This window comes from Rhea americana, unplaced genomic scaffold (genome assembly GCF_003343005.1).
Source record: "Rhea americana isolate MKP2758 unplaced genomic scaffold, rheAme1 scaffold_79, whole genome shotgun sequence".
Lineage (NCBI taxonomy): Eukaryota > Metazoa > Chordata > Aves > Rheiformes > Rheidae > Rhea > Rhea americana.
The window spans coordinates 67986-82073 of NW_028186967.1; the positions used below are offsets into that span (position 1 = coordinate 67986).

At 42.3% G+C, this 14088-nt stretch overlaps 1 protein-coding gene across 1 annotated transcript in view; it reads right to left on the bottom strand.

Moving 5' to 3' along the window:
• Positions 1 to 8764: 8764 nt before the first annotated feature.
• WEE2 (WEE2 oocyte meiosis inhibiting kinase) overlaps positions 8765 to 14088 on the bottom strand; it is a 20780-nt gene continuing 15456 nt past the window's right edge. Inside the window, exons 11-16 of the mRNA XM_085322583.1 lie at positions 14051 to 14088; positions 12497 to 12557; positions 11317 to 11457; positions 10594 to 10681; positions 10294 to 10382; positions 8765 to 8935 (exon numbers count right to left, since the gene is read on the bottom strand). Coding sequence (XP_085178709.1) covers positions 8892 to 8935; positions 10294 to 10382; positions 10594 to 10681; positions 11317 to 11457; positions 12497 to 12557; positions 14051 to 14088 — 461 coding nt within the window. The 3' untranslated portion in view covers positions 8765 to 8891. The remainder of the gene's footprint in view (positions 8936 to 10293; positions 10383 to 10593; positions 10682 to 11316; positions 11458 to 12496; positions 12558 to 14050) is intronic.

Consider the following 14088-nt stretch of genomic DNA (forward strand, 5'->3'; position numbering starts at 1 on the left):
CGGCCAATGGAGCGTCGCGGGCCGCCGGAGTGACGGGCCCGCCAGCCAACGAGGCAGCGACAAGACTGCCGCTGCCGCGCGGCGCCCCGCCCCCGCCGAGGAGGGGCGAAGGGGGCCGAGCCCGTGGCGGCGGCGGCGGCCGCGCTTCGGCGTGGGACTGCGCCACAGAGCCGTTACAGCGCAGCGGCGTGTTGGGTGCCGCGGGCCCGRCCGAAGGCGCAGAAATCACGTTTCCTGAGAGAGAGAAATGAATAAACGAACAAACGTTTAACGTTCAAGCAATAAACGGACGAACGTTTAAACCGTGCAGTTTGAAGCGCCGCCCCGCCGGTAACGGAGCGCAGAGGCAGCCGGGCGCCGGCCCCTCTCCGTCGCGGCGGGCAGGGCAGGGCCTCRCCGTGGGGCAGGCAGGAGGCCCMGCSGGCCGAGGGCTCGTACCGCCCCAGYGGCAGCTCCTGGGGCCTGGCWCCCCGGCTGTCAGCGCGGGTTGCCCGACCTCACGGTTTGCATCCCAGAGAAAGCRTGGCGCGCGAGGCGGGAGCTTTCCGCCTTTCAAAGGAGCGCTAAGGCAGCGCTCGCACGGTCCCGAGGGCGTCTGCAACAAAAAAATAAAAATAGCCAGGTACTTACTTAGTTGCAAGGCCCCGAGGCTCAGGAACACAAACCAACGCGCCCACGTGAGAGTGGCTCACAGGCAAAGCCCTCGTGCCCCATATAAGCGTGCCGCAGCGACCAGCCTCCTAATTTTCGGCCACCATACGCGGGGTCCGGCCCGCAGGGAGATCTCCCCCAGCTCAGGAGAGGAGCTGCGCTTTGCCCGGGGGAGTGCTCACCCAGAGCCTCCAGGCCCCTTGGTGTCCCCCCCGGCACAGGGCCTGGTCTCCTCCTCACCCAGCGCCACAGCGCAGCAAGGGCACCCGCTCCAGGCAGATCAAAGGATTCGGTGCCGCCGCGGCGCCCGTCCGCAAGCGCTGCCAGGGCGCTGAGGCAGAACGGCAGAGCCGCGGGCCAGTCCTCGCAGCCAGCCATCGCCTCTGGCTCCGTACGTCCCGGAGCTGAATTCAGAGAGACTTTGAAGAGGTTTGTGATTTGCAAYGCGCTAGCCACTTGGGCTTCCAATTTAATGAAAATGAAGCAGTAAAATCATCTGGGAAGTTCTCATGATTTGATACTGCTGAGCACGTTTGCATGTTTGTTAAAGGACATTTCAGAATGCACACTGTAAAAAAACAGCTGTTTCAGGATAATCTTTACGTCAATGCTCTGTGCAGCCATCACATTACAGCAAAGACTATTCTGTTGACTGTCTGATATTGTTCCCATAATGCTAATCAACCAGCAATAAAAGTTATCTAAGTCAATGGGAAATTCTGATATGCAGGACTCAGTCCCATCCCAAGCTGRGACAACAGTGACATTTCATCATTCTTTAAGAATGAAAGATGCCCAATTCTTATGATTCAAGATACTGGGCCTTCTTTGAGGCTTCATTTCAGCTCTTGGAACRAAATCAAAGCATTTTGTTGTGGGCTAGTTCAAAATTAATCACCATTTCCATGTGACATTGTGCCTTAACACGAATTGTAACTGGATTTCCTGATTAAGTGCTTTCTCTGCTCCTTCTCCCCCTGCTTTCGGTGACACACMGTTTTCATTCAGTCACAGAGCAAACACCAGTGTATCCTAAGTGATACAGTCCTAGCTCCGGAGAGCCTAGACCAGCCCTCTGAGGAGAACAAAGTCGTAATGATTTCCCATTACCCATGAGGCCTAACWGCAACGCAGAGAGGAAGAATAGAGGCGACTTTGTTGGGGTTCGATAAACTTCCGGAGTTCGATAAACTTCAAAAAAGAAATTAGAACAAAAGTTCAAAAAAAGCTATATTATTTGGTGAAAAACATGAAGGGAAAATTCCCTAACTGCCCAAACCAAAGATCCCCTGCAAAGATGAGTTATTTTAAATTATTGTGAAAAAGATMAGGCCAGTATATGCCCTCAGCAGCACAGAAAACATCTGAAGCCAAATTATAGCATGCAAATTGCTACCTACCACTTTGGGAACTCTGACCCCAGGCACAAATTCATTTGTGTCCTGGCCCTTATCACGCACTGGTGTCCAAACAATTACATTGTGCCAGCCCCAAGAGACGCAGATTGTAAAACTTGTAAAGGTCAGTTCCTTATCCAGAAACCTCCATGTTTTCTTTGGATGTTTTCTTGCTTTTAAAGCTTCTGTAGCTTTGTGATAACCCGTTTTAACAACAGGCTCTCCACCACCTTATTTGGTGGCTGACATTAAATCACTCTAAAATTGCTGACTGTGACTAGAAAAGTTTTTTAGACAGGGCACTAAAAGTTCTGCCTGCAGGAGAAGTCTAATGGGACAGCCATGTTTGCCTTGTAAACCTAAAAAAAAAAAAAAAAAAAAAAAAGAAAAGTCACATTAAAATAAGAAAGAAGGTGCTGGCTGGGTGAGTGCAACTTCATTCTTCATTTATGGAACATGCCAAGGATCAAGAGTCTCACAAGGACTGGTCAGTGGGTTGAACTTTCTCCTCCTAGCACATTTCCCAGGAAGAAATACTCAAAAAACAAGTTGTACAGTAAGCACTTCTGTCCCTTGAGTGACAGGTGACACTTTCACTGACAGCTTAGGCACACTATGTAAACATCATGCTGCCTTTCCTAATGATTTCTACCCTTTCTACAYGTAAAATTGTGTTCCTCTTTCCTCTGCACTTTCCCATGGGTACTGAGGCACAGCTGCTGTTGTGGTACAAAGTGCTACCGTGTACTCGTAAGCATCTTGGTGGATTTCTTTGTCCACAGAAGTATTTTAGTACACAGAGACTATCCGTTTCTGTGGCTATTCACTAATATAAAAYATTGTATTGGTAACTGGCCTATCCTACACATCCTGTGCCTGCCATATTATCAATGTTATATCTCACTTTGGAGCATTTACAGTTCTAAACCAATTCCCTGAGACTTTGTAAGGAAATACAGCTAAACGCACTGCACAGCATGGCCCTGCATGGGTGCAACTAGCACCACGTAGGCCACAGTGAAGTTTTCATGGTATAGAATCAGTTTTTCTTGAGGAAGATACCTGTATTAGAAAGCTACTGCTAAAAATTGGCTGCAGGTATAGRGCACCAAGAAGGAATAAAAAAACTGAAGGAAATTAATCCTTTCCAGAGAATATTAATTATTCAGCATTCTGGCACAACACATAGGATAGCAGTCTAATGCATTGTGTATTGCTACTCACTAGCATTACACCAGAAAATAGAGACTGTGGAAAAATACACACCACCACAAAAATGGCAAGAGTGTTATTCAGACACAATCATCCTCATAACTTTTCCCCACATTGTTAGGAGGATTTTATATTGTTTTTGAAAATTAAGAAAGCAACTAGCATGTTGAAAAATCAAGCCTGTTTTTCAGAGTGTCTTTCCTCTTAGAGCTGCTTCAGTAGCATTTTTAAGTTCCAAGTCATCTAATTCTGTGAGCATTTTAGTCTCTCCTTTTGTATAAGGCAATTTCTTCACCACAGACTTCTGAACTATCTTTGAACTCATTATCCTGTACAGGGATACAATGCAAAAATTGACCATCAATCTACAAGAAGATAAGAAGATAAGTTTGTATTGTCTGCAAAGAAGCACGCTGAAGAGAGGAGGGTAAAGTACAACTTTCTTTTACCCAGCACTCTGTTGCCTTTCAGCAAGAAGTACTGACCACACAGAAAACCACAGGGAAAACCAAACTAGCTGAGAAAGAGAAGGCTGTTAAGGTAGAACTCCAAGCAAACACCATTAACTTTAAATATCAAAGAAAACAAATAGCAATAATACAAGTTTGTAAGGTAAATCACAGAAAGCCTGGCAAAGGAAAGCTGCTCTCTTTTCATTGCAGATCCGGGTTGCAGAAGCCATGACTCTTGTGACCACATCATTATTCAGTTCTAGATCAGGTCAGTTGCACAAAGGCTCATTAAATATTTACAGGTAACATTTTTCTGACTTGTGACAACTGGGATCAAGATAACCACCCATTTACTAAAGCCATTTTGTTCAAAGAAGTCTTAAAAGTCACCCAGCAAGAAAAAGACAAATAGGAACAGAGCCTACAGGACAGCAATTGTTATTTATTTTGAACAGGTGCAAATGAAACAGTTTACAGCTTAAAACCCATTTATTATAGCAGTTTTTAGAGCAGCTGAGTTTCTTCAACAAAATTAGCAACTCTCAGAAGACACAATGCACAAACCTCAGTGCTAAGAACAATGCAAAAAATGGCCTGATTATCAGTTTCTGATCACTGTAGTTACTGGAGTGTTCTGAAATTGCGAAGYAGGACGATGAGCTAGCTGATATCCTATCCGAGACATAAAGCAACAAGCAGAAGAAAGAAACCTTATACAAACTAACATGCGTTTCCCACAAGAGGATCTCTCTGTAGAAACCCCATGAAAGTTGATTCCTTCTCATGAATGTCCTCTGCAAACACATTATTTATACTGCCCGGTAACTGATTCTGCAGTAACAAAGTGCATTTCTTGTGTAAATGAGATCTGAATCACACTGCTGTGTGAAGAAGCTCCCCTCACCCAGCACCACGAAGGGAAAACAGGACAGGATGTGGCCAAAACAGCAGCTGTTTGTATCTATAGACATGCTCAACTGCTTTGCAAAAAGGCTTCCACAGCAGAAATTTTGGAGTTAAAAACAGAAGGTGTGCCTCAGAATAGTTAAGTTCTCTTCCTACAATCSTGGCATTATATTCCTTCTCTGACATGAATGCTTGTGACAGATGTGGGATGGCCAGTACTGGAGACAGCCTACTATTAAAACCACATAATTGGTACACTGACAGAAACATAAGTTCCCTTTACCAGAATATTCCTCCCTCTTATACCCAGGGATTTCTCAAAGCTCTAATTCAGCTTTCCTGCCTTTGCAATTCATGGCCTCTTTGCCTGGGCTTTTATCAGGCTCCCCAAGACAATGCTAGTCCTCACAACAGAGAGCTGGGACAGGCCTAAAACACCTCCCCTCTTCATGAAGGACACCAAGCAGTCACCAGGATGCGGTCTTTGGGCAGGTGTGAAGTCAAAACCAGATACTTGGTGATAAAAAAGGTTTTAGTAATTCTGTACCAATCCAATTCTCAGTCACACTTAATCCATYTTGTTAGTCTGTCCTTAGAAATTATGAGTCACGGAACAGAAGCAGGAATAGATCATTCTGCCAAAGAAATTAGCCCCACTGCACTGAAGTATCCCTCGTTACCCCATACATGGAGCTGAGTGAATTGTATCTATGGTTTCAAACACAGGTCACACTTCAGTAAAAGCCAAAAATGTTCTTTGCTGTATAGCATTTTGAAAGCTCTTAACAGGCACAATGACTATGGTGTCTTCCTCAAACCAAAGCACTATAGAGAGAAAAAAGCACAGGAGAAGAGTTTCCTAYACTTCATATCAAACTAAGAGAAATAACTGAGTGGCACTGAGGTGCCTCACAGTCCAGAAGACCTCTGTCTCAGGGCTGTTATGAAACACTCCCAATATGTGGTTAAAATGCCCTGTTATTCTTTAAAAAAATCACCTTTATTTTTTTCATCTTTTCCAATCTATCCCTATAAATAGACAAAATAAGTTCCTTGAGAAGAACAAATCCTTYTGAAAAGCCCTAGCTGAGGCCAGCAATCAGGGTTTGCTTAGTCCAGTTGACACAAGAGGTTAACTGGGACAAGCAAAAGCTGAATGCCATTTACCATGGGACAGCATGCACTAATGCTCATCGACTAGCTACAAACAAGGTATCACTCTATTTAACTTAATAGATACCACCTCCATTCTTCTACACTCCCTTACAGAGCAAGCAACTAGCCATTAACCAAAGAAGAATGCTGTGTGTGAAAGAGAGAGAGAGGAGAGACAGAGAGAGGAGAGACAGAGAGAGGAGAGACAGAGAGAGGAGAGACAGAGAGAGGAGAGACAGAGAGACAGAGAGAGAGGGTATATACAGGTTCATTTTACACTTTCTTTCCCTTTAACCAAAATTACTTTGTTATAGATTAACTTTGCCCAATAGCTGCAAAGTAGACGTGGGAGGTGCACGCACAACATACCTTTGCCACTGGTTRTTTTTGCGTTAACTATGTCTATTGCTAAGACAGTGTCATCTACAAAGATCTACCCTATTACAAAACTGTGATGAACATCCAAGATACTGTATGACTTCTGAAGAAGAATGTTCTTAAGCTAGGTACACATTCAGCAAGGACAAGACAGCAATCTCTGAAAGTTTATTAGTGACTTTAAATGGAGGAACCAGAAAAGCAAGAAAAGTCAAAGTTCTTGAGCAAATATTTTCTCTGTTGGCACCTAAACCCATATCTTGTGTTAGCTCAACTCTGTCCTCATCCTGAGCCACACGCAGAAATTAGCACAAACCAKTCAGCCCTCACCCTTCCAGAGAAGAGTTCTGGCTAAGATTCACACCTGCAGCAGTGAAGGTGATCCTTGCTACCACCTCTACTCTGAGTCTGGAGTAGAAAGCCAGCTCCTAAGCTCCARAGCAGACACTGACAGTTGTATAAGCCATGTGGACCTCCACCATCACAGCCAGGTGCAGAAAAGAAGGCAATCACTAAACAAACAGAGGCATAGCATGTTCACTCAGGGCTTCCCAGATATAAAGAAAGCTTAAGACAAATCCTAGCTTTCAGTTGCCCAGAAGAATTGTGTGGGCCTASACAAACTACTTTAGAGGTGCACCATTATAATGCAGTTCTTATATCCTTCTTGCTTAGAGATAAAAGAAGGAAAACAACACTCTTCCCTATTTCAGCATCCGTAATCAACACTGCTATCAGTCACCCTTTTCAGAAAGTACTGTAGCCTATATGAACTTACATCAAGCAACACAAGCATCGGTGAGGGAGCTTATTTCTGACCACCAGCTGAACTACCCAAAGGATTACAGTACTAGGTCTTTGCAAGGAGTTTACCTTAAGCCAGGAGGACTCAGACGTATTGCCTGGCACTTCCTGTAGCTAGGAAGAACACAAGTATAGAGGACTCATCTGGTTTCAGAAGCAATGCTTAAATGTGGAGCTTGTGTACGTTTCTCAGCTGGCAAGATGTCCCCCACACCTACCCTGCCACCTGGGGTGCTTTTCTGCATCAATCAGCTGAGCATGAAATCAATGTCACATGCCTGCGCAACAGTACTTCTGCTGGCATGATTTGAAGATGGGAGAGCAATATGGGATCACACAGAAGTAATGCGAGCATGTCATGTTAAATAAATGCTTTATAGAAAAGGAATACCCAGCAAAGAGTAGGAACTGCCAGGCAATACTACCTTGGGACTGCTGTGGTTTAGTGCAGACTGAGGCTTTACCCACAAAATGCTTGGTCTCTTCTCAGCCTCAGAAAAGCATGACATATTCTTCACGTAGATAACTGCAGAAGGTGAGGTGGCAGCAGTGCAGCAGACTCAGATCTAACAAGGAGTAGTTACTCGAATTAAAGTCTCAACTTCCCATTTAAAAAGACAGCATAACCTCATGTGGATAACAACCTGTTCAACCCACTCAGCATTTCCAGTGCATCTACTAATACTTCAGTATTCCAGCGTTAAATATTAGGGTATCAGTGAAAGCATTAACTTTATCCAGAAATAAATGCCCTTTAGTTCTTTGGTAGTACCACCATCACTCACAGAGAAGAACGTAAACACAAAGCCTACTCTATCAGGTGAAGAGCTGCGAAAAATATAAGCTAGTGTGCACTGTACTGTGCTCAGAAAGAGGTAAGATGCAGAATCCCACCACCTTTGAAGGCAGGAAATTGTCACCTTTAACCTTTCTCCTTCCCTGTTCACATCACTTCCTATCAGTGGGAATTTCACTACTTCTCTAAGTATGTAGCAGAAAGAAGCACCTCTTTAGCTGTGCAATTTTTTTTTACTAACAACACTAAAAACTCTCAGTCTTTCTAACAATTAAACCAAAGTTAAAGATAAGAAATGCCACTACTCACTCCCACATTAACTGAGAATCCTGGACCAGGAATGTTATTTTTACACAGTATTGTATGCCTCTCAAAAGCTAGACACAGCAGTCATTCTTCCAGCTCCTCCTGATGGCAAGTGACAGGCATAGCACCCTAACACAGTGCTGAAATGAGGATTTTAATGTCATAGCAAAGTCACAGTATGTCAAAATGTCATAATAACAAGGATCTAAGCACACAACTAAAGCAGGGTTTGCTGAGAGATAATGTCTTATTTGATTAAATCCTATAATCAGGGGAGAGGCAGGCTCACAGGCACAGGAGGTCTTCTCCAGATCTGAAACAAACTTCAAGTACTAGTTGAAGCCAATGGCTCTGGTTTATTACAACGTCAAACTGATGTAATTAAAAAAAAAAAAAAAAGGGACACCTAAGGAACAGAAGAGGGACATTAGCAGTGAGAGGTGATTAGGTTGTTAGGCCCTATGGGACAGAAGAGGAATAGTTACAACAACCAAGAAAATATGGTTTCAAAATGGCTGAATATTCAGGCAGATAATTCCATTTATATATTCAGCTCAGGAATTAATACAGCCAGAAGGATTACCATTTCCTCTGAAGAAATAACAAAAAAAGAAAGAAGCCCAACCAATGATGAACAGAGAAAAAGCATCAAGGAAAACCATACAACAACAAAACATACACAACAAAAACACACACACACACACACATTCTCTATGGGTATTGTATATTTTATTTATTTTTTTAAAGAAACTACAGCAATATACATGATTACAGAATTATGAAACACTGAAAAATGAAAGGAATGAAAYGGGCTGGGTCCAAGCGCTAGCAACCTCACGCCTTTTCTTTGATGCTATCAGTCAGAAAAATTACGTTATCTGAAAAGAAATAAAAGAGAATTTAAWCTTCAGGACTGTTTTGCCCTGCTGAAAGCCTGCACACCCATGCAGACAACCTACTTTTGTTAAAATAAGCTGCACAGACATTCATTTCAGAGCATATCATGAAATAAAAGCCTCTGAGAGGTTCTTCCTCTATCGCCTCAGAAGCCAAACAATTCAACGTGACCATAAATACTCCCATACAAGTGTATTAAACCTTATTAAAAGCTGTTAAACAGTCAAAGGTATCAGAAACATTTTGAAATAGGAGTTTAAGTCTTTGATTATGACCTCTCTCAATTATAGCTAATTTCCTTTAAATTTTCATTTCCAGTAGGCAATACCATGTCATCAGCCTTTGGGACTAGAGGAAGCCCATACTTTATCAMGGCTCAAGGGTTTCTGGAACATCGTGAAACTGCAGATACTGAACAGCACGAAAAAWTCAATAGGACAAATACTAAGCAAGCAAACAAATAAACAAAACAGAATCTTGTTTCTCCCTTCCAGATATTTGTAAGTAGTAACTTACAGCACTGCTGACTCATATGGAAGTTTGATTATTACCGTTATAAACAAGTTGCACTGGAAAAATACCCAGAAGTAGAAAAATTGTATTTTCTTCTCCTCTGACCCAGTATTTCTAGATATAGTTGTGTAACAGAAATGTTTCCTTTACAAGCCAGTTATTTTAGCGCTCCTCCAAATGCCACAAGATAGTGGCTCTACTCTCAGTAAAGAAGTAGGACCAAATTGTCTTTGGCTACTCTCACGCTATTTAAAGATTTAAAGGAAAAGTTTAGTTTCTCAGTTTTCTTCTTCACTGTGTCTACCCAAGGAACAAGCCTATTCCCTATCCAGTGCTTATCTTCCCACTACTGGCCAGACTGAGATTTTCTAAATTCTCCATCAGGTTATCTCCACATGAAACAACTTTCACAAATAGAGATCCTTAAAGTTGGTGGAGCCTCCAGACTTAAACAGGGGAAAAAAATCATTGACAAACCTAAATGAAAGCTATTAAATAAGCTCCACTTTGCTTAGAATATGTATTTGCCTGGCCTGCAGTGTCATGTGCCTGAAAGCCCATGATATCTACCCGCTGCACTAACTGGTTTGTGCAAACATACTTTGCAACAATACACAAGTATTTGCTCTTGTTTTCTGGCTTTTCACAAGCAGTACCAGAGGACATCTACCGGTACAGGCTGGGAACTGGAGAGCCTATTCATTCTCTCAAAATCTCCTGTTGTGGATTCTGAGGACAAAGACATGCCAAGCTGTGTTTCAAAGGTCCTCATCTCCTTCTCCATTTTAAAAAGCCAAGGTAGGCCTTGGTGTGTTAAGTTCCTTACCTGCTATTATTGTTGTGGCCTGCCGCCTCACATTGTTTCTATCTGTATATTCACCATAGTCTATCTTCCCTTCAACGTAGAGCCGAGAACTAAAAATCAAGAATTTGGTTCTGGTCAGAGAACAGCATCACTTTTCTCTTCTCTACACTTGATTCTGAGATTACATAGGATTTTGCCTCACTTGTTTGTAGTATTTGTCTGCAAGGCACTTCTATCTTAATACAGCTCCTGGTCACCACAATTATTATATCAATTACTATTAAAGCATTAAATCCCCAAGCACATTTGTTATTCACTTACCCCTTCTTCACATACTGATATGTAACATCTCTGAGGCCCGGTCTAAAGACAGAGATCCTGTGCCATGTAGTTTTCTGACTGATATCGCCTAAGTTACATAAAAACAGCAAGTTGGATACCACATTTTCCTTTTACACAAGCCTCAGAAATTAGTTTCAACAAGCTGATGTTCTCAAATGATGAAAAGTGATTTGAGAAATGGAAGTATACTAGTAATCAATCTTCTGCTCATCTGCATCCAAACAGAAGTATCATATATCAGTAGTATAGTTCAAATCAAAACATCAGGTTTTACTAGAAGAAAATACTAGAAGAAAATATTTTCCCAACTGATTCACACTGAACAAAAGTTAGATTATTGCAGATGTTTCTTTTTCCCTAAGAGAAAATGTATTCATTCTTTTTTCTCCTGTTGGAATACAATAAAGAGTACAGAACCTGCTACACCTCTGGCAACTCCAACAGAGAAGAACTGCTAACCAAATGCTCCTTCCTTTCTCTCCTCCAGAGAAGGTTTACAGGCAAATCAYTATTCAGTGCATGTTGCTCCCGGGGATTAGTAAGACATACAAACACACCAGCGCATCCATGATGACTCCACTGACCTCAAAGGAACTACCCTGCAGCTACAGGATTTACACAACAGCTTGAAGACAAATTCTGGTGCTACTGGATAGGAAAACACGACCTCGAAACAAGGCATGCTCTATGTTACAGACTCACCTCCCTGGGTTACCTCACTTTCCCCTGTTCGCCACATCTCATTGGTTGCAAGAGAAAAAATGGTAACAGGATTTTTTCCATCCACTTGCCTCATGACAGGGTCCTGTCCAACTCGACCAAGTAATTGAACACGATTCATGGCTGAAACGTGAAAGAGTAAATACAGATAAGATGCACTGAGAAATGAGGGACAAAGAAATCCCTATAGAGTTAATAATCATTAGTTTCTCTTCAATACAAGATTTTTCTTATTCTGGCAAGTCATAAGTAGGCAACTTTTGTCGGGGCCTGCTCTAAGTTCCATTTTTCAAGTTCTTCTGACTTCTGCCTTTTTCAGTCCCTGTAGTGAGTTGACAGCACCKGTACTATCGTTATTATTACTGTTGAATAGTCTCATTTAGAAAGCTAAAGTTTATTTTCTTCTATTTCTTTGCCATCTTTTTCATAGGCACATCCATATGCGACATCAGATTATCCTGCATGCCTTTTTAAAAAAATCTTGACCTCTATTTTTTCAGCTATGACAAAATAATACTTAATTGTCTTCTTTACCATTAAAATAGTACCTTTAAAACAGCAATGTTGCATTACCACACCACATCTTCTGAATTAAAGACTTAGTAATTTTGGCATAGGTACGAGGACTGGATGGTAACAATTTGTTCCTTGAAGAACAACTAGAGGAAGYGGAGGAGCACCACTCTTAGACAACGAGCACATGAACAGAATGGTAACATCCGAAGCATGCACCTGGAGCAAATCATACTGTAGCAGCAGCAGCTCCCAAACAAATACCCTGAACATATGGAAGCATAAGCAACAAGCAGATGAGACACCCAAAGGCAGTCATTACAGAAACATGAGAATACTGTACCTGATTCACAAATAGAGGTAATTTGCCACTGATAAAGCAAAACTACCTTCCTGGTTTAGGCTGTATTGCCTTTTCAGGGCTTTTGTTTTCTCCCTGAAGAGGGACTGCTTAACTTGGCACAGACCACACAGAAAGCTACTTAAGTTTTGTTTTCTTTGTTTTAAATAAAACATTTATGATTATAGTGTTCAGCTGCAWACATCCATATGTGTTCCTCCACTGTGAGTAGGCACAGTTCTGAAAATAAGACTACTAAGACTAGGTAAATCAGCTAGGTTTCATCTCTAACACACAGGAGCTACTTACATCTTTCAAGTACCAATGAGCCAACTGTATCAGATTCATGTCTTACAAACTGACGAAACACCTGCAGGAACAGACAGATATATGAGTTACCAGGACATAAAATATGAACGTTATTCACATTCACCTCTTTGTCTAAGAACTTACAGAGATTTTTGTAATTACATCCTTTTCTGGTGATACAGTGCGGAGGAAGAAGGGAGGACTCGATTCAGTCAAATGAAGCCAGCAGGGTTAGTCAAATAACGATTAAGGTGGAGTTGGTTAAGAACAGCCAGCTAACAGCTGGCTAAGAAAAATGATGACCTGAAGGTACATCCTCAGCAACTGTATTTAGGACATGAGCTATACTGCAGCAACTACTGTTTTTCTATAATATATAATAGGAGGGGCTTGAAGAGGAGGGGTTGTTTTGTTGGTTGGGCTTCAGTTTTTGGAAACAGATAGTTTTCAAAATTGTTTAAGTTTTTTATAGCTTCATTATCTTTCTGCTTCACTACAGAGATTAACAAGATATACCTAATATGTACCTACTCCACTGCTATATTCAATATGATGCGCTGATAACTCCTCATTCCCAAGCAAATAGCAAATCAAGGCCATAAAATTCTGAAGAGTGTCRTGGCTAAATACATGGGAGAAAAAGGAAAGAAACTGACTTGATGCAAATATCATGTCACAGAAAAAACGCTTAGAAACATCTGCAAGAGGCCCATAAGGAGGAATTAGGGGGAAAAAAAAGAAAAAAACAAAAAAACCCTATTCTTCTACAAGTGGTTGCAAGACTCAAGGCAGGTGAGACTGACAGYCCTCAGCTGAACAGAGAAATTAAAGCAGAGGATAACAACTTRCAAAATAAAAGCTCTTTGGTATGATTGTTTACCTGCTTGATTTATATACAAATCAAACAAGACTAATTCCATGCACATGTMAAATCTTTTAGTATCTCCTTCAGTTTATAGTAGCTGAGTAAACAAGGTCCAGCATTTGTACTCCAAAAGAATAAAAGTGTACAAACAGAACTTCCTTTTTTTTCCTTACAGGAAGTCCTATATATTTTCGAGAAATGAAAGAAGTAACACCTGCTGATGAGGGATTCAGTCCTGTAGCATATGCATCAGCAGATAAGGGTGGTTTGAGTAAGAAGAATTGCTCAAAAATAGTACAGCTAAGTTTAAGGTGAGGTTTTAAGCACAGCAACTTCCTCTGATCTTGACCCACACTGCAAAGCTGTGCAGATTGCCCACCAGGGTGTACGGTTGCAGGACTCTGAATTATTCACATATGTCAGAACATAAAGCACGGCCACGAGGAACCGAAGTGAAGACTAGTTTCTGCGACAGGAAAACTTTTGCAGCCCAGCCCTTGAAAAGACGGGACTTGGGCATAAACTACCGCAGAGTTAGAGGAGGCTTCTGGGGAAGCGAAGATGGGAGCTGCAGGAGCCACAAACACCCGCTCGGCCTCGGCCCTGCACAGGAGATGGGGGGGGGAGGGGGCGGCCACGCGCCGCCAAGCGACCGTTAAACCGCCGCCAACGGCGCCGCCCGCCCCTACCTGCCACGCCGGTCGCCGCAACATGCCGCCGCCGCGCC